Source organism: Gorilla gorilla, chromosome 11 (assembly GCF_029281585.2).
Source record: "Gorilla gorilla gorilla isolate KB3781 chromosome 11, NHGRI_mGorGor1-v2.1_pri, whole genome shotgun sequence".
Lineage (NCBI taxonomy): Eukaryota > Metazoa > Chordata > Mammalia > Primates > Hominidae > Gorilla > Gorilla gorilla.
Genome location: NC_073235.2, coordinates 81,030,456 through 81,051,138, shown reverse-complemented (window position 1 = coordinate 81,051,138; position 20,683 = coordinate 81,030,456). Strand labels below are relative to the sequence as shown.

General features: G+C 41.9%; 1 protein-coding gene across 1 annotated transcript in view; it reads left to right on the top strand.

The window, feature by feature from the left end:
- Positions 1-20,683, top strand: part of TTN (titin) — a 281,502-nt gene that overhangs the window by 228,024 nt on the left and 32,795 nt on the right. The window contains exons 299-305 of the mRNA XM_063695029.1: positions 92-679; positions 770-874; positions 1,299-1,496; positions 1,586-1,882; positions 1,975-2,562; positions 2,654-2,956; positions 3,069-20,174. Of these exons, the coding sequence (XP_063551099.1) occupies positions 92-679; positions 770-874; positions 1,299-1,496; positions 1,586-1,882; positions 1,975-2,562; positions 2,654-2,956; positions 3,069-20,174 (19,185 nt within the window). The remainder of the gene's footprint in view (positions 1-91; positions 680-769; positions 875-1,298; positions 1,497-1,585; positions 1,883-1,974; positions 2,563-2,653; positions 2,957-3,068; positions 20,175-20,683) is intronic.

The window sequence follows — 20,683 nt, the reverse complement described above, 5'->3', positions numbered from 1 at the left end:
TATCTAAAAATCCGTTAAAAGCTAGAACTATTTGAAAAAGTTAATTGCCTGGCCTTAAAAATAACAGTAAATTATCTCTGCTATTTTACAGTGGCTCCTGATCTTGACTTAAAGGGTCTACCTGATTTGTGCTACTTGGCTAAAGAAAACAGCAACTTCCGGCTTAAGATCCCCATAAAAGGCAAGCCAGCTCCATCAGTCTCCTGGAAGAAAGGGGAAGATCCTCTAGCAACTGACACTAGAGTCAGTGTTGAGTCATCTGCAGTTAACACAACTCTTATAGTGTACGATTGCCAAAAATCTGATGCTGGAAAATACACAATCACACTTAAGAATGTTGCTGGCACCAAGGAAGGAACTATCTCCATAAAGGTTGTTGGCAAGCCTGGCATCCCCACTGGACCAATCAAATTTGATGAAGTGACAGCAGAAGCCATGACCTTAAAGTGGGCTCCTCCAAAGGATGATGGAGGTTCTGAAATCACCAACTATATCCTAGAGAAGAGGGATTCTGTGAACAACAAGTGGGTGACGTGCGCCTCAGCTGTCCAGAAAACCACCTTTAGAGTAACCAGACTTCATGAGGGTATGGAATATACCTTCAGGGTCAGTGCCGAAAATAAATATGGTGTAGGGGAAGGCCTGAAATCGGAGCCAATTGTTGCGAGACATCCATTTGGTAAGTGTCTTAAATTCAGAAGTCGTAAAGCAAAACACGGTTTTGAGGAGGCTTCTTATTATAAATCTTGCATTATCTACTTTTTTCTAGATGTGCCTGATGCTCCCCCACCTCCCAATATTGTGGATGTCAGACACGATTCAGTATCTCTAACTTGGACTGACCCCAAGAAAACTGGTGGTTCTCCAATTACAGGTATTTTGTTTGTTCTTATCCTACAGCTTTTACATCAAGATTCCTCACAAATATTTCCCTGAGAACAGTTGAATATGTGCTTATCGATAACATTATCTGCTTATACAGAAATGTGTTTTTCTTTCAGTACATATGGTTAATGTTTAATTTTATTGAAAATATCCTAATGTAATAGTTAATAAAGTATTTCTTAATTATAATATCTATTTTTGTAAGTTAAAATTGTTCACCAAAAAAGACAACAACTATGCATATTCTAAGAGGAAAAAAAAATGGCACTATGCTTGGGTAATAAAAGTATAGATATTAGCAAGAATGATTACTTGTTCAATATATATGGATATGTATAAATAATTTGGGCAACACATATATATTGTAAAATCAAGCTGCATTTATACTTGATACATCCCCGGGTCTTTTGTAGGGTATCATCTCGAGTTCAAGGAAAGAAACAGCCTTTTGTGGAAGAGAGCTAACAAGACTCCGATAAGGATGAGAGACTTTAAAGTGACAGGATTAACTGAAGGTCTTGAATATGAATTCCGAGTTATGGCAATCAATTTAGCAGGTGTGGGCAAGCCAAGCCTACCATCAGAGCCTGTTGTGGCACTGGACCCAATTGGTAAGTCATTATATGAAGAAAAACCCAGGTGCATGTTTTACATGAAGAAAACTGGTATTTGTTTGACTGGTTTTGCTTTTATGTTTTAGATCCTCCTGGAAAACCTGAGGTTATTAACATAACAAGGAATTCAGTGACTCTCATTTGGACTGAACCTAAATATGACGGTGGTCATAAGTTAACAGGATATATAGTGGAGAAGCGAGATCTACCTTCGAAGTCTTGGATGAAAGCCAACCATGTTAATGTCCCAGAATGTGCCTTTACTGTAACTGACCTTGTTGAGGGTGGAAAATATGAATTCAGAATTAGAGCAAAGAATACAGCAGGTGCTATCAGTGCTCCATCAGAAAGTACAGAAACCATTATTTGCAAGGATGAATACGGTAGGTCCATTTTACTTTTTGTGTACTTTTTTTTTTTAAAGCAAATTAAGCCTCCTTCCTTTTCTGATTAAAATGTATTTTTTTCTTTGCAGAGGCACCAGCAATTGTCCTTGATCCCACAATAAAAGATGGGCTAACAATTAAAGCAGGGGATACCATTGTTTTGAATGCCATTAGCATTCTTGGCAAACCCCTTCCAAAATCAAGTTGGTCCAAGGCAGGAAAAGACATTAGACCATCAGATATCACTCAGATAACTTCAACCCCAACATCTTCCATGCTTACTATCAAGTATGCCACTAGAAAAGATGCCGGTGAATATACCATCACTGCTACCAATCCTTTTGGCACGAAGGTGGAACATGTGAAGGTAACAGTCCTTGATGTACCTGGTCCCCCAGGTCCTATTGAAATCAGTAATGTTTCTGCTGAAAAAGCAACACTTACATGGACACCTCCCTTGGAAGATGGCGGCTCACCAATTAAGTCCTATATACTTGAAAAGAGAGAAACCAGCCGACTTTTGTGGACAGTGGTTTCTGAAGATATTCAGTCTTGCAGGCATGTGGCAACCAAACTCATCCAAGGAAATGAGTACATCTTCCGGGTCTCAGCTGTAAACCACTATGGCAAAGGAGAACCTGTACAGTCTGAACCTGTCAAAATGGTAGACAGATTTGGTACGTAGAGCATGTGAGGGAATTGACATGGAAACATTTATAGCAGAGTTTAGGAAATCATGGATTTCTAATAAATTTGCTTCCTTTTCAGGTCCCCCTGGCCCTCCTGAAAAACCAGAGGTATCAAATGTCACTAAGAACACTGCCACTGTCAGCTGGAAAAGGCCAGTGGATGATGGTGGCAGCGAAATTATAGGATATCATGTAGAAAGGAGAGAAAAGAAAAGCCTGCGATGGGTGAGAGCAATAAAAACACCAGTTTCCGATCTCAGATGCAAAGTAACAGGACTGCAAGAAGGAAGCACCTACGAATTCCGTGTCAGTGCAGAAAACAGAGCAGGAATTGGTCCACCCAGTGAGGCTTCAAATTCTGTTCTGATGAAAGATGCAGCATGTTAGTATTTGTCTTTTTCAACACCGTTCATTCCAGAGTGCCAATATTTTATCTAAATTACCCAAAATCCAAACTCTGAATATATACTTTTGTGTCTCTGTTTCTTTCTCAGATCCTCCAGGACCACCTTCAAATCCACATGTCACTGATACTACCAAGAAATCTGCTTCTTTGGCATGGGGCAAGCCTCATTATGATGGTGGACTCGAAATCACTGGCTATGTCGTGGAGCATCAAAAAGTAGGAGACGAGGCCTGGATAAAAGATACCACAGGAACCGCCCTCAGAATCACTCAGTTCGTTGTTCCTGATCTTCAGACTAAAGAAAAATACAACTTCAGAATCAGTGCCATCAACGATGCAGGTGTTGGGGAGCCAGCGGTGATTCCAGATGTTGAAATCGTAGAACGGGAGATGGCTCCTGATTTTGAACTAGATGCCGAGCTTCGAAGAACACTTGTTGTTAGAGCAGGACTCAGTATTAGGATATTTGTGCCAATTAAAGGTCGTCCTGCTCCTGAAGTGACATGGACCAAAGATAACATCAACCTGAAAAACCGAGCCAACATTGAAAATACGGAATCATTTACTCTTCTGATTATCCCAGAATGTAACAGATATGATACCGGTAAATTTGTCATGACCATTGAAAACCCGGCTGGGAAGAAAAGTGGCTTTGTGAACGTCAGAGTCTTGGACACGCCAGGCCCAGTCCTCAACCTGCGGCCTACAGACATCACAAAGGACAGTGTCACCCTGCACTGGGACCTCCCTCTGATAGATGGAGGCTCACGTATAACAAACTACATTGTAGAGAAACGTGAAGCAACACGGAAATCTTATTCCACAGCCACCACTAAGTGCCATAAATGCACATATAAAGTTACCGGCTTGTCTGAAGGGTGTGAATATTTCTTCAGAGTGATGGCAGAGAATGAATATGGAATTGGTGAGCCAACAGAAACTACAGAGCCCGTAAAAGCCTCTGAAGCACCATCTCCACCAGACAGCCTTAACATCATGGACATAACTAAGAGCACCGTCAGCCTGGCATGGCCTAAGCCCAAACACGATGGTGGCAGCAAGATCACTGGCTATGTGATTGAAGCCCAAAGAAAAGGCTCTGACCAGTGGACCCACATCACAACCGTGAAAGGGTTAGAATGTGTTGTGAGGAATCTAACTGAAGGAGAGGAATATACCTTCCAAGTGATGGCAGTGAACAGCGCGGGGAGAAGTGCCCCTAGAGAAAGCAGACCCGTCATTGTCAAGGAGCAGACAATGCTTCCAGAGCTGGATCTCCGTGGCATCTATCAGAAACTGGTCATTGCCAAAGCTGGTGACAACATCAAAGTTGAAATTCCAGTGCTCGGTCGACCGAAGCCCACAGTGACATGGAAAAAAGGAGACCAATTTCTTAAACAGACACAGAGAGTTAATTTTGAAACCACAGCGACTTCAACCATCTTAAATATCAATGAGTGTGTCAGAAGTGATAGTGGACCCTATCCATTAACAGCAAGGAACATTGTAGGAGAGGTTGGTGATGTCATCACCATTCAAGTCCATGATATCCCAGGGCCACCTACTGGACCAATCAAATTTGATGAAGTTTCATCTGATTTTGTAACCTTCTCTTGGGACCCACCTGAGAACGATGGTGGTGTACCAATAAGCAACTATGTAGTGGAAATGCGGCAGACTGACAGTACTACCTGGGTTGAGTTAGCAACCACCGTTATACGTACTACCTATAAAGCCACCCGCCTTACTACTGGATTAGAGTATCAGTTCCGTGTAAAAGCTCAGAATAGATATGGAGTTGGACCAGGCATCACATCAGCATGCATAGTTGCCAACTATCCATTTAAGGTTCCTGGACCTCCTGGTACCCCTCAGGTAACTGCAGTTACCAAGGATTCAATGACAATTAGCTGGCATGAGCCACTTTCTGATGGTGGAAGCCCCATTTTAGGATATCATGTTGAAAGAAAAGAACGAAATGGTATTCTCTGGCAGACTGTGAGCAAAGCTTTAGTACCAGGCAACATTTTCAAATCAAGTGGACTTACAGATGGTATTGCTTATGAGTTCCGGGTGATTGCAGAAAACATGGCAGGCAAAAGTAAGCCAAGCAAGCCATCAGAGCCTATGTTGGCTCTGGATCCCATTGACCCACCTGGAAAACCAGTACCTCTAAATATTACAAGACACACAGTGACACTTAAATGGGCTAAGCCTGAATATACTGGGGGCTTTAAAATTACCAGTTATATCGTTGAAAAGAGAGACCTTCCTAATGGACGGTGGCTGAAGGCCAACTTCAGCAACATTTTGGAGAATGAATTTACAGTCAGTGGCCTAACAGAAGATGCTGCATATGAATTCCGTGTGATCGCCAAAAATGCTGCAGGTGCCATCAGTCCACCATCTGAGCCATCTGATGCTATCACTTGCAGGGATGATGTTGAGGCACCAAAGATAAAGGTGGATGTTAAATTTAAGGACACGGTTATATTAAAAGCAGGTGAAGCATTCAGACTGGAAGCTGATGTTTCAGGCCGCCCACCTCCAACAATGGAATGGACCAAAGATGGAAAAGAGCTGGAAGGCACAGCAAAGTTAGAAATAAAAATTGCAGATTTCTCTACTAATCTGGTAAACAAAGATTCAACAAGAAGGGATAGTGGTGCCTATACCCTTACAGCGACTAATCCTGGTGGCTTTGCTAAACACATTTTCAATGTCAAAGTTCTTGACAGACCAGGCCCACCTGAAGGACCTTTGGCTGTAACTGAAGTGACATCAGAAAAGTGTGTACTATCATGGTTCCCTCCACTGGATGATGGAGGTGCCAAAATTGATCATTACATAGTACAGAAACGTGAAACCAGCAGATTGGCATGGACAAATGTAGCCTCAGAAGTCCAAGTAACAAAGCTAAAGGTCACTAAACTCTTGAAAGGCAATGAATACATATTCCGTGTCATGGCTGTAAATAAATATGGAGTGGGAGAGCCACTGGAATCAGAGCCTGTGCTTGCAGTGAATCCTTATGGACCCCCTGATCCGCCCAAAAACCCTGAAGTGACAACTATTACTAAAGATTCGATGGTTGTCTGCTGGGGACATCCTGATTCTGATGGTGGAAGTGAAATCATCAATTATATTGTGGAACGGCGTGATAAAGCTGGCCAACGCTGGATTAAATGCAACAAAAAAACTCTTACTGATTTAAGATATAAAGTGTCTGGACTGACAGAAGGACATGAATATGAGTTCAGGATTATGGCTGAAAATGCTGCTGGAATTAGTGCACCAAGTCCTACCAGTCCATTTTACAAGGCTTGTGACACTGTGTTTAAACCTGGACCACCAGGTAACCCACGTGTTCTAGATACAAGCAGATCATCCATTTCAATCGCTTGGAATAAACCTATCTATGATGGTGGTTCAGAAATCACTGGGTATATGGTTGAGATTGCCCTGCCAGAGGAAGATGAATGGCAGATTGTCACTCCACCAGCAGGACTCAAGGCAACTTCGTATACTATCACTGGCCTCACAGAGAATCAGGAATATAAGATCCGCATCTATGCCATGAATTCCGAAGGACTTGGGGAACCTGCCCTTGTTCCTGGAACTCCAAAGGCTGAAGACAGAATGCTGCCTCCAGAAATTGAACTGGATGCTGACCTGCGCAAAGTTGTTACTATAAGGGCCTGCTGCACCCTGAGACTTTTTGTTCCCATCAAAGGAAGGCCTGCACCTGAGGTGAAGTGGGCCCGGGAACATGGAGAATCTTTAGATAAAGCTAGCATCGAATCCACAAGCTCTTACACCCTGCTTATTGTTGGAAATGTAAACAGATTTGACAGTGGCAAATATATACTAACTGTAGAAAATAGTTCAGGCAGCAAGTCTGCATTTGTCAATGTTAGAGTTCTTGATACACCAGGCCCCCCACAGGATCTGAAGGTAAAAGAGGTCACTAAGACATCTGTCACACTCACATGGGACCCACCTCTCCTTGATGGAGGTTCAAAAATCAAGAACTATATTGTTGAAAAGCGGGAATCAACAAGAAAAGCATATTCAACTGTTGCAACAAACTGCCACAAGACTTCCTGGAAGGTAGACCAGCTTCAAGAAGGCTGTAGCTACTATTTCAGGGTTCTCGCAGAAAATGAATATGGCATTGGGCTGCCTGCTGAAACCGCAGAATCTGTGAAAGCATCAGAACGACCTCTTCCTCCAGGAAAAATAACTTTGATGGATGTCACAAGAAACAGTGTGTCACTCTCTTGGGAGAAACCAGAGCATGATGGAGGCAGCCGAATTCTAGGCTACATTGTGGAGATGCAGACCAAAGGCAGTGACAAATGGGCCACGTGTGCCACAGTCAAGGTCACTGAAGCCACTATCACTGGATTAATTCAGGGTGAAGAATATTCTTTCCGTGTTTCAGCTCAGAATGAAAAGGGCATCAGTGATCCTAGACAACTGAGTGTGCCAGTGATCGCCAAAGATCTTGTCATTCCACCAGCCTTCAAACTCCTGTTCAATACTTTCACTGTACTGGCAGGTGAAGACCTAAAAGTTGATGTTCCATTCATTGGCCGCCCTACCCCAGCTGTAACCTGGCATAAAGATAATGTACCACTGAAGCAGACAACTAGAGTAAATGCAGAGAGCACAGAAAATAATTCACTACTGACAATAAAGGACGCCTGCCGAGAAGATGTTGGCCATTATGTGGTTAAACTGACTAACTCAGCTGGTGAAGCTACTGAAACCCTTAATGTTATCGTTCTTGACAAACCAGGGCCTCCAACTGGACCAGTTAAAATGGATGAAGTGACAGCTGATAGTATTACTCTTTCCTGGGGCCCACCCAAGTATGATGGTGGAAGTTCTATCAATAATTACATTGTTGAGAAACGGGACACTTCCACAACCACCTGGCAAATTGTATCAGCTACAGTTGCAAGGACAACAATAAAGGCTTGCAGACTGAAGACTGGATGTGAATATCAGTTTAGAATTGCAGCTGAAAACAGATATGGAAAGAGTACCTACCTCAATTCAGAGCCTATTGTAGCCCAATATCCATTCAAAGTTCCTGGTCCTCCTGGCACTCCACTTGTCACACTGTCCTCCAGGGACAGCATGGAAGTACAATGGAATGAGCCAGTCAGTGATGGAGGAAGTAGAGTCATTGGCTATCATCTAGAACGCAAGGAAAGAAATAGCATCCTCTGGGTTAAGTTGAATAAAACACCTATTCCTCAAACCAAGTTTAAGACAACTGGCCTTGAAGAAGGTGTTGAATATGAATTTAGAGTCTCTGCAGAGAACATCGTGGGCATTGGCAAGCCGAGTAAAGTATCAGAATGTTATGTGGCTCGTGACCCATGTGATCCACCAGGACGGCCAGAGGCAATCATTGTCACAAGGAATTCTGTGACTCTTCAGTGGAAGAAACCCACCTATGATGGTGGAAGCAAGATCACTGGTTATATTGTTGAGAAGAAAGAATTACCTGAGGGCCGTTGGATGAAAGCCAGTTTTACAAATATTATTGACACTCATTTTGAAGTAACTGGCCTAGTTGAAGATCACAGATATGAGTTCCGGGTTATAGCCCGAAATGCCGCAGGAGTGTTTAGTGAGCCTTCAGAAAGCACAGGAGCAATAACAGCTAGAGATGAGGTAGATCCACCACGAATAAGTATGGATCCAAAATACAAAGACACAATCGTGGTTCATGCTGGTGAATCATTCAAGGTTGATGCAGATATTTATGGCAAACCAATACCAACCATTCAGTGGATAAAAAGTGATCAGGAGCTTTCAAACACAGCTCGATTAGAAATAAAAAGCACCGACTTTGCCACCAGTCTCAGTGTAAAAGATGCAGTACGTGTCGACAGTGGAAATTACATACTGAAGGCCAAAAATGTCGCAGGAGAAAGATCAGTTACTGTGAATGTCAAGGTTCTTGACAGACCAGGGTCACCTGAAGGACCTGTTGTTATCTCAGGAGTTACAGCAGAAAAATGCACACTAGCTTGGAAACCCCCACTTCAGGATGGTGGGAGTGATATCATAAATTATATTGTGGAAAGGAGAGAAACCAGCCGCTTAGTTTGGACTGTGGTTGATGCCAATGTGCAGACTCTCAGCTGCAAGGTTACTAAGCTTCTTGAAGGCAATGAATATACTTTCCGTATAATGGCAGTAAACAAATATGGTGTTGGTGAACCTCTTGAATCTGAGCCAGTAGTTGCCAAGAATCCATTTGTAGTACCAGATGCACCAAAAGCTCCAGAAGTCACAACAGTGACCAAGGACTCAATGATTGTTGTATGGGAAAGACCAGCATCTGATGGTGGTAGTGAAATTCTTGGATATGTTCTTGAGAAACGGGATAAAGAAGGCATTAGATGGACAAGATGCCATAAGCGTCTGATTGGAGAGTTGCGCCTGAGAGTAACTGGACTCATAGAAAATCACGATTATGAGTTCAGAGTTTCTGCTGAGAATGCTGCTGGACTTAGTGAACCAAGCCCTCCTTCTGCTTACCAAAAGGCTTGTGATCCTATTTATAAACCAGGACCCCCAAACAACCCCAAAGTCATAGACATAACCAGATCTTCAGTATTCCTTTCTTGGAGCAAACCAATATATGATGGTGGCTGTGAAATTCAAGGATACATTGTTGAAAAATGTGATGTGAGTGTTGGTGAATGGACAATGTGCACTCCACCAACAGGAATTAATAAAACAAACATAGAAGTAGAGAAGCTGTTGGAAAAGCATGAATACAACTTCCGTATCTGTGCTATTAATAAAGCTGGAGTTGGAGAACATGCTGATGTCCCTGGACCTATTATAGTTGAAGAAAAATTGGAAGCACCAGACATTGATCTTGACCTAGAACTAAGGAAAATCATAAATATAAGGGCAGGTGGCTCCTTAAGGTTATTTGTTCCTATAAAAGGTCGTCCTACACCAGAAGTTAAATGGGGAAAGATGGATGGTGAAATCCGAGATGCAGCTATAATTGATGTCACTAGCAGTTTCACCTCTCTTGTTCTTGACAATGTCAACCGATATGATAGTGGAAAATATACGCTTACATTAGAAAACAGCAGTGGAACAAAGTCTGCCTTTGTTACTGTGAGAGTTCTGGACACGCCAAGTCCACCTGTTAACCTGAAAGTCACAGAAATCACCAAAGACTCAGTATCAATTACATGGGAACCTCCTTTGTTGGATGGGGGATCCAAAATAAAAAATTACATTGTTGAGAAACGTGAAGCCACAAGAAAATCATATGCTGCTGTTGTAACTAACTGCCATAAGAATTCTTGGAAAATCGATCAGCTCCAAGAAGGCTGCAGTTATTACTTTAGAGTCACAGCTGAGAATGAGTATGGTATTGGCCTTCCTGCCCAGACTGCTGATCCAATTAAGGTTGCAGAAGTCCCACAGCCTCCTGGAAAAATAACTGTGGATGATGTCACCAGAAACAGTGTCTCTCTGAGTTGGACAAAACCTGAACATGATGGTGGCAGTAAAATCATTCAGTATATTGTGGAAATGCAAGCTAAACACAGTGAGAAATGGTCAGAGTGTGCTCGAGTAAAGTCTCTTGAGGCAGTAATTACCAACCTAACTCAAGGGGAAGAATATCTTTTTAGAGTTGTTGCTGTAAATGAAAAGGGGAGAAGTGATCCTCGGTCCCTTGCAGTTCCAATAGTTGCCAAAGATCTGGTAATTGAGCCAGATGTAAAACCTGCATTCAGTAGTTACAGTGTACAGGTTGGCCAAGATTTGAAAATAGAAGTGCCAATTTCTGGACGTCCTAAGCCAACCATTACCTGGACTAAAGATGGTCTCCCACTGAAGCAGACCACAAGAATCAATGTTACTGATTCACTGGATCTCACCACACTCAGTATTAAAGAAACTCATAAGGATGATGGTGGACAATATGGAATCACAGTTGCCAATGTTGTTGGTCAGAAGACAGCATCCATCGAAATTGTAACTCTAGATAAACCTGATCCTCCAAAAGGACCTGTTAAATTTGATGACGTCAGTGCTGAAAGTATTACATTATCTTGGAACCCTCCATTATATACAGGGGGCTGCCAAATCACCAACTACATTGTTCAGAAAAGAGATACAACCACCACAGTATGGGATGTTGTTTCTGCTACTGTTGCTAGAACTACACTCAAAGTGACCAAACTGAAAACTGGTACAGAATACCAATTTAGAATATTTGCCGAAAACAGATATGGACAAAGCTTTGCCTTAGAGTCTGATCCAATTGTAGCTCAATATCCCTATAAAGAACCAGGCCCTCCAGGTACACCATTTGCCACAGCCATTTCCAAAGACTCCATGGTCATACAGTGGCATGAACCAGTCAACAATGGTGGAAGCCCCGTCATAGGTTACCACCTGGAGAGAAAAGAAAGAAACAGTATTTTGTGGACAAAGGTCAACAAAACTATTATTCATGACACCCAATTCAAAGCACAGAATCTTGAAGAAGGCATTGAATACGAATTCAGAGTGTATGCTGAAAATATTGTTGGTGTAGGCAAAGCAAGCAAGAATTCTGAATGCTATGTAGCCAGAGATCCCTGTGACCCACCAGGAACCCCAGAACCAATAATGGTTAAAAGAAATGAAATCACTTTACAGTGGACCAAACCTGTGTATGATGGTGGAAGTATGATTACAGGCTACATTGTAGAGAAACGTGATTTGCCTGATGGTCGTTGGATGAAAGCCAGCTTTACAAATGTCATTGAAACTCAATTTACTGTGTCAGGTCTTACTGAAGATCAAAGATATGAATTCAGAGTCATTGCAAAGAATGCAGCTGGTGCAATAAGTAAACCCTCTGACAGTACTGGACCAATAACTGCCAAGGATGAGGTTGAACTCCCAAGAATTTCAATGGATCCAAAATTCAGAGACACAATTGTGGTAAATGCTGGAGAAACATTCAGACTTGAGGCTGATGTCCATGGAAAGCCCCTACCTACCATTGAGTGGTTAAGAGGAGATAAGGAAATTGAAGAATCTGCTAGATTTGAAATAAAGAACACAGATTTCAAGGCTTTACTTATTGTAAAAGATGCAATTAGAATTGATGGTGGGCAGTATATTTTAAGAGCTTCCAATGTTGCAGGTTCTAAGTCATTCCCAGTAAATGTAAAAGTATTAGATAGACCAGGACCTCCAGAAGGGCCAGTCCAGGTTACTGGAGTCACTTCTGAAAAATGCTCTTTAACATGGTCTCCACCACTTCAAGATGGTGGCAGTGACATTTCTCACTATGTTGTTGAAAAGCGAGAAACCAGTCGACTTGCCTGGACTGTTGTTGCTTCAGAAGTTGTGACCAATTCTCTGAAAGTTACCAAACTCTTAGAAGGTAATGAATATATTTTCCGTATAATGGCTGTCAACAAATATGGTGTTGGAGAGCCTTTGGAATCTGCACCAGTACTAATGAAAAATCCATTTGTGCTTCCTGGACCACCAAAAAGCTTGGAAGTCACAAATATTGCCAAAGACTCCATGACCGTCTGTTGGAACCGTCCAGATAGTGATGGTGGAAGTGAGATTATTGGTTACATTGTAGAGAAAAGAGACAGAAGTGGCATTCGATGGATAAAATGTAATAAACGCCGCATTACAGATTTGCGTCTAAGAGTGACAGGATTAACAGAAGATCATGAGTATGAATTCAGGGTCTCTGCAGAAAATGCTGCTGGAGTTGGGGAACCAAGTCCAGCTACAGTTTATTATAAAGCCTGTGATCCTGTGTTCAAACCTGGCCCACCTACCAATGCACACATTGTAGACACCACTAAAAATTCAATCACACTTGCCTGGGGTAAACCCATCTATGATGGTGGCAGTGAGATCTTGGGATATGTAGTAGAAATCTGTAAAGCAGATGAAGAAGAATGGCAAATAGTTACTCCACAGACTGGCCTAAGAGTCACTCGATTTGAAATTTCAAAACTCACTGAACACCAAGAGTATAAAATACGAGTCTGTGCCCTCAACAAAGTTGGTTTAGGTGAGGCTACATCAGTTCCTGGTACTGTGAAACCAGAAGATAAACTTGAAGCACCTGAACTTGACCTTGACTCCGAATTAAGAAAAGGAATTGTTGTAAGAGCTGGTGGATCTGCCAGAATTCACATTCCATTCAAAGGTCGTCCAACGCCTGAGATCACTTGGTCTCGAGAGGAAGGTGAATTCACAGATAAGGTCCAAATTGAAAAGGAAGTAAACTATACCCAACTATCAATAGATAACTGTGATAGAAATGACGCTGGAAAATACATTCTTAAGTTGGAAAACAGCAGTGGATCAAAGTCTGCTTTTGTAACTGTGAAAGTTCTTGACACTCCAGGACCACCACAGAATCTGGCAGTCAAAGAAGTGAGAAAAGATTCTGTCTTCCTGGTATGGGAGCCACCCATCATTGATGGAGGGGCAAAGGTCAAGAACTATGTGATTGACAAACGTGAGTCAACCAGAAAAGCGTATGCTAATGTGAGTAGTAAATGCAGCAAAACAAGTTTTAAAGTGGAAAACCTTACAGAAGGAGCCATTTATTACTTCAGAGTCATGGCTGAAAATGAATTTGGAGTTGGTGTTCCAGTGGAAACTGTTGATGCCGTGAAAGCTGCTGAACCTCCTTCCCCACCAGGAAAGGTTACACTCACTGATGTGTCCCAGACCAGTGCATCACTTATGTGGGAGAAACCTGAACATGATGGCGGTAGCAGAGTCCTGGGGTACGTTGTTGAAATGCAGCCCAAAGGAACTGAAAAATGGAGCATTGTGGCTGAATCCAAAGTCTGTAATGCAGTTGTTACTGGTTTGAGTTCTGGACAAGAATATCAGTTCCGTGTCAAGGCTTATAATGAGAAAGGAAAAAGCGATCCAAGAGTGTTGGGTGTTCCTGTCATAGCCAAGGACTTGACTATACAGCCTAGTTTAAAGTTACCATTTAACACATATAGTATCCAAGCTGGAGAAGATCTTAAAATAGAAATTCCAGTTATAGGCCGACCAAGACCTAACATTTCTTGGGTCAAAGATGGTGAGCCTCTTAAACAGACAACAAGAGTAAACGTTGAAGAAACAGCTACCTCAACTTTTTTGCACATTAAAGAAGGTAACAAAGATGACTTTGGAAAATACACTGTAACAGCAACAAATAGTGCAGGCACAGCAACAGAAAATCTCAGTGTTATCGTTTTAGAAAAGCCTGGACCTCCAGTTGGCCCAGTTCGGTTTGATGAAGTTAGTGCAGACTTTGTAGTCATATCTTGGGAACCTCCAGCCTATACTGGTGGCTGCCAAATAAGCAACTACATTGTAGAGAAGCGAGATACAACCACCACCACTTGGCACATGGTATCAGCAACAGTTGCAAGAACAACAGTTAAAATAACCAAACTGAAAACAGGCACGGAGTACCAGTTTAGAATTTTTGCTGAAAACAGGTATGGAAAAAGTGCCCCACTGGATTCTAAGCCAGTTATTGTACAATATCCATTTAAAGAACCTGGACCACCTGGAACTCCTTTTGTGACATCAATCTCAAAAGATCAGATGCTTGTGCAATGGCATGAGCCAGTTAATGATGGAGGCACCAAAATTATTGGCTACCATCTTGAACAGAAAGAAAAGAACAGTATTTTATGGGTCAAGTTAAATAAGACCCCCATTCAGGACACCAAATTCAAAACAACTGGGCTTGATGAGGGCCTTGAGTATGAGTTCAAAGTTTCTGCTGAAAATATTGTTGGCATTGGCAAGCCTAGCAAAGTGTCGGAATGCTTTGTTGCTCGTGATCCATGTGACCCACCTGGTCGCCCTGAAGCCATTGTTATTACAAGAAACAATGTCACACTGAAATGGAAGAAACCTGCCTATGATGGTGGTAGCAAAATAACAGGTTATATTGTAGAAAAGAAAGATCTACCTGATGGCCGCTGGATGAAAGCCAGCTTTACCAACGTATTAGAAACTGAATTTACAGTGAGTGGACTTGTAGAAGACCAAAGATATGAATTTAGAGTAATTGCAAGAAATGCAGCTGGAAACTTTAGTGAACCATCTGAAAGTAGTGGTGCCATTACTGCAAGAGATGAAATTGATGCACCAAATGCCTCTCTGGATCCAAAATATAAAGATGTCATCGTTGTTCATGCAGGAGAGACTTTTGTTCTTGAAGCCGACATCCGTGGCAAACCTATACCTGATGTTGTTTGGTCAAAAGATGGAAAAGAACTTGAAGAAACAGCTGCTAGAATGGAAATTAAATCTACTATTCAGAAAACAACTCTTGTTGTCAAAGACTGTATACGGACTGATGGAGGACAATATATTCTGAAACTCAGCAATGTTGGTGGTACAAAGTCTATACCCATCACTGTAAAGGTACTTGACAGGCCAGGGCCTCCTGAAGGGCCTCTGAAAGTTACTGGAGTTACTGCGGAAAAATGTTACCTGGCATGGAACCCACCTTTGCAAGATGGTGGTGCTAATATTTCACATTACATCATTGAAAAGAGGGAGACAAGCCGACTCTCTTGGACCCAGGTTTCAACTGAGGTACAGGCCCTTAACTACAAAGTTACTAAACTTCTTCCTGGTAATGAGTACATTTTCCGTGTCATGGCTGTGAATAAATATGGAATTGGAGAGCCCTTGGAATCTGGGCCTGTTACGGCCTGTAATCCTTATAAGCCACCAGGTCCTCCCTCAACACCTGAAGTCTCAGCAATCACCAAAGATTCTATGGTAGTAACATGGGCACGCCCAGTAGACGACGGAGGTGCTGAAATTGAGGGCTACATTCTTGAAAAACGAGATAAGGAAGGCGTTAGATGGACCAAGTGCAACAAGAAAACATTAACGGATCTGCGGCTCAGGGTAACTGGTCTTACCGAAGGCCATTCCTATGAATTCAGAGTTGCTGCTGAAAATGCAGCTGGTGTGGGAGAACCTAGTGAGCCATCTGTTTTCTACCGTGCATGTGATGCCTTGTATCCACCAGGTCCACCAAGCAATCCAAAAGTGACGGACACTTCCAGATCTTCTGTCTCCCTGGCATGGAGTAAGCCAATTTATGATGGTGGCGCACCTGTTAAAGGCTATGTCGTAGAGGTCAAAGAAGCTGCTGCGGATGAATGGACAACCTGCACTCCACCAACAGGATTACAAGGAAAGCAGTTCACAGTGACCAAGCTTAAAGAAAACACTGAATATAACTTCCGTATTTGTGCCATCAATTCTGAAGGTGTAGGTGAACCTGCAACTCTACCTGGTTCAGTGGTTGCTCAGGAGAGGATAGAGCCACCAGAAATAGAACTCGATGCTGATCTCAGAAAGGTGGTCGTTCTGCGTGCAAGTGCTACTTTACGCTTATTTGTCACTATCAAAGGTCGACCAGAACCCGAAGTTAAATGGGAAAAGGCAGAAGGCATTCTCACTGACAGGGCTCAGATCGAGGTGACCAGCTCATTTACAATGTTGGTGATTGATAATGTTACCAGATTTGACAGTGGTCGGTATAATCTGACATTAGAAAATAATAGTGGCTCCAAAACAGCTTTTGTTAACGTCAGAGTTCTTGACTCACCAAGTGCCCCTGTGAATTTGACTGTAAGAGAAGTGAAGAAAGACTCAGTGACGTTGTCCTGGGAACCACCACTTATTGATGGTGGAGCTAAGATTACAAACTACATTGTCGAAAAACGAGAAACTACAAGAAAAGCCTATGCTACCATTACAAATAATTGCACTAAAACTACTTTCAGAATTGAAAATCTACAAGAAGGATGTTCTTACTACTTCCGAGTCTTGGCTTCCAATGAATATGGGATTGGTTTGCCAGCTGAAACAACAGAACCCGTTAAAGTGTCTGAACCACCCCTCCCACCTGGAAGAGTAACTCTTGTTGATGTGACCCGTAATACAGCTACAATTAAGTGGGAGAAACCAGAAAGTGATGGCGGCAGCAAAATTACTGGTTATGTGGTTGAAATGCAGACTAAAGGGAGTGAAAAGTGGAGCACCTGCACACAAGTTAAGACTCTAGAAGCAACTATATCTGGCTTAACTGCAGGAGAAGAGTATGTCTTCAGGGTAGCTGCAGTTAACGAAAAGGGAAGAAGTGATCCAAGACAACTTGGAGTGCCAGTAATTGCAAGGGATATTGAAATAAAGCCTTCAGTTGAGCTTCCTTTCCATACTTTCAATGTAAAGGCTAGAGAACAACTTAAGATTGATGTGCCATTCAAAGGAAGACCTCAAGCTACTGTGAACTGGAGAAAAGATGGTCAGACTCTTAAAGAGACAACTAGAGTCAATGTTTCTTCTTCAAAGACTGTAACATCACTATCTATTAAGGAAGCTTCAAGGGAAGATGTTGGAACTTATGAATTATGTGTTTCAAACAGTGCTGGATCCATAACAGTTCCTATTACTATAATTGTCCTTGACAGACCAGGACCTCCAGGTCCTATACGTATTGATGAGGTTAGTTGTGACAGCACAACCATTTCTTGGAATCCTCCAGAATATGATGGTGGCTGCCAAATTAGCAATTACATTGTTGAAAAGAAAGAAACCACCTCTACAACATGGCACACAGTTTCACAAGCAGTTGCAAGAACATCCATTAAAATAGTTCGCCTGACAACAGGAAGTGAGTATCAGTTCCGTGTTTGTGCAGAAAACCGCTATGGAAAGAGCTCCTACAGTGAATCTTCAGCTGTTGTTGCAGAGTATCCATTCAGTCCCCCAGGTCCTCCTGGTACTCCTAAAGTTGTGCATGCCACAAAATCTACCATGCTTGTAACCTGGCAAGTGCCAGTTAATGATGGAGGAAGTCGAGTAATTGGCTATCATCTTGAGTATAAAGAAAGAAGCAGCATTCTTTGGTCAAAAGCAAATAAAATCCTCATTGCTGATACTCAAATGAAAGTCTCCGGCCTTGATGAAGGACTGATGTATGAGTATCGTGTATATGCTGAAAATATTGCTGGAATTGGTAAATGCAGTAAATCTTGTGAACCAGTCCCTGCAAGAGATCCTTGTGACCCTCCTGGACAACCTGAAGTCACAAATATCACAAGAAAATCAGTGTCACTTAAATGGTCTAAACCACATTATGATGGTGGAGCTAAGATCACAGGATACATTGTTGAACGCAGAGAACTACCAGATGGCCGGTGGCTGAAGTGCAATTATACTAATATACAAGAAACATACTTTGAAGTAACTGAACTTACTGAAGATCAGCGTTATGAATTCCGGGTTTTTGCAAGGAATGCTGCTGACTCAGTTAGTGAGCCATCTGAATCCACTGGGCCTATTATAGTTAAAGATGATGTTGAGCCTCCAAGAGTTATGATGGATGTCAAGTTCCGAGATGTTATTGTTGTCAAAGCTGGAGAGGTCCTTAAGATAAATGCAGACATTGCAGGGCGACCTCTGCCAGTAATTTCCTGGGCCAAGGATGGTATAGAAATTGAAGAAAGAGCAAGAACAGAAATCATCTCAACAGACAATCATACTTTGTTAACAGTTAAAGACTGTATAAGACGAGACACTGGGCAATATGTACTAACACTGAAGAATGTTGCCGGCACTCGGTCTGTGGCCGTTAATTGCAAAGTACTTGATAAGCCTGGTCCACCAGCAGGACCACTTGAAATAAATGGCCTCACTGCTGAGAAATGCTCTCTTTCCTGGGGACGTCCCCAAGAAGATGGTGGTGCAGATATCGACTATTACATCGTAGAAAAACGTGAAACAAGCCACCTTGCATGGACAATATGTGAAGGAGAGTTACAGATGACATCCTGTAAAGTAACCAAGTTACTCAAAGGCAATGAATATATATTTAGAGTAACTGGTGTTAATAAATATGGTGTTGGTGAGCCCCTAGAGAGTGTAGCTGTAAAGGCACTAGATCCATTTACAGTTCCAAGTCCACCCACGTCTTTGGAAATTACTTCTGTGACCAAAGAATCTATGACACTTTGCTGGTCAAGACCCGAGAGTGATGGAGGTAGTGAAATATCTGGATATATAATTGAAAGGCGAGAGAAAAATAGCCTAAGATGGGTGCGTGTAAACAAAAAACCAGTTTATGATCTAAGAGTGAAATCAACAGGACTTCGGGAAGGATGTGAATATGAATATCGTGTTTATGCAGAAAATGCTGCTGGCCTAAGTCTTCCAAGTGAAACCTCTCCCTTAATTAGGGCAGAAGATCCAGTGTTCCTACCATCTCCTCCATCCAAACCCAAAATTGTGGACTCAGGCAAGACAACTATAACTATTGCCTGGGTTAAGCCGCTGTTTGATGGTGGGGCCCCGATAACTGGATATACTGTAGAATACAAAAAATCTGATGACACTGATTGGAAAACTTCCATTCAGAGCTTACGAGGGACAGAATATACAATAAGCGGACTAACAACAGGAGCTGAATATGTTTTCAGAGTAAAATCTGTCAATAAGGTTGGTGCTAGTGACCCCAGTGATAGCTCTGACCCTCAGATAGCAAAGGAAAGAGAAGAAGAACCTTTATTTGATATTGACAGTGAAATGAGGAAGACCTTGATTGTCAAGGCTGGTGCCTCATTTACCATGACTGTGCCTTTCCGAGGAAGACCAGTACCCAATGTCTTGTGGAGTAAGCCAGACACTGACCTCCGTACTAGAGCTTATGTTGATACCACAGACTCTCGTACATCACTGACCATTGAAAATGCCAACAGAAATGACTCTGGAAAGTACACATTAACAATTCAGAATGTTTTGAGTGCTGCTTCACTGACCTTAGTTGTCAAAGTTTTAGATACCCCAGGTCCTCCAACCAACATTACTGTGCAAGATGTAACCAAAGAGTCTGCAGTGTTATCCTGGGATGTTCCTGAAAACGATGGTGGAGCACCAGTGAAGAATTACCACATAGAAAAACGTGAGGCCAGCAAGAAAGCATGGGTCTCTGTGACCAACAACTGTAACCGCCTCTCCTACAAAGTTACCAATTTACAAGAAGGAGCTATCTATTACTTCAGAGTCTCTGGAGAAAATGAGTTTGGTGTTGGTATACCAGCTGAAACAAAGGAAGGAGTAAAAATAACAGGTATGTTTTAAGAATAAGGAAATTCTACATATCCACGTTAATTTTGCTAGAATAGTGTGAGTCATTCTAATTAGTCGTTATTTCATCTTAAATGCTTTTGGGTTCACACCCTTCACACCCCAAACTATTCATACTATGGCACAAAATGGAATCTCTAGTGAAGAGTCTTTCATTGATTAAAAAAACAGAAATTTACATAGCTAAAATTGGATAATATATGTTGAATTTAAGTATTATTGAATCTAACTGTATATATATGTAGGTATACATGTTTATATATATATACACAGATTATATATATATAGTATGTGTGTATGACATATATCGTATGTGTGTATGTGCATGTGTGTGTGTACAGAAATTGTATATAAAGTTTTTTAAAAGATTGTTCATCTTGTTCCTCTTTTTTATCCCCATGGTGAATTTGGAGTAAATTTTATCATTTAATCTGGTCATTTTACTCTTAATTTGGATTTGAATGCTATAGCATGTAATGACATAGCTTGTGG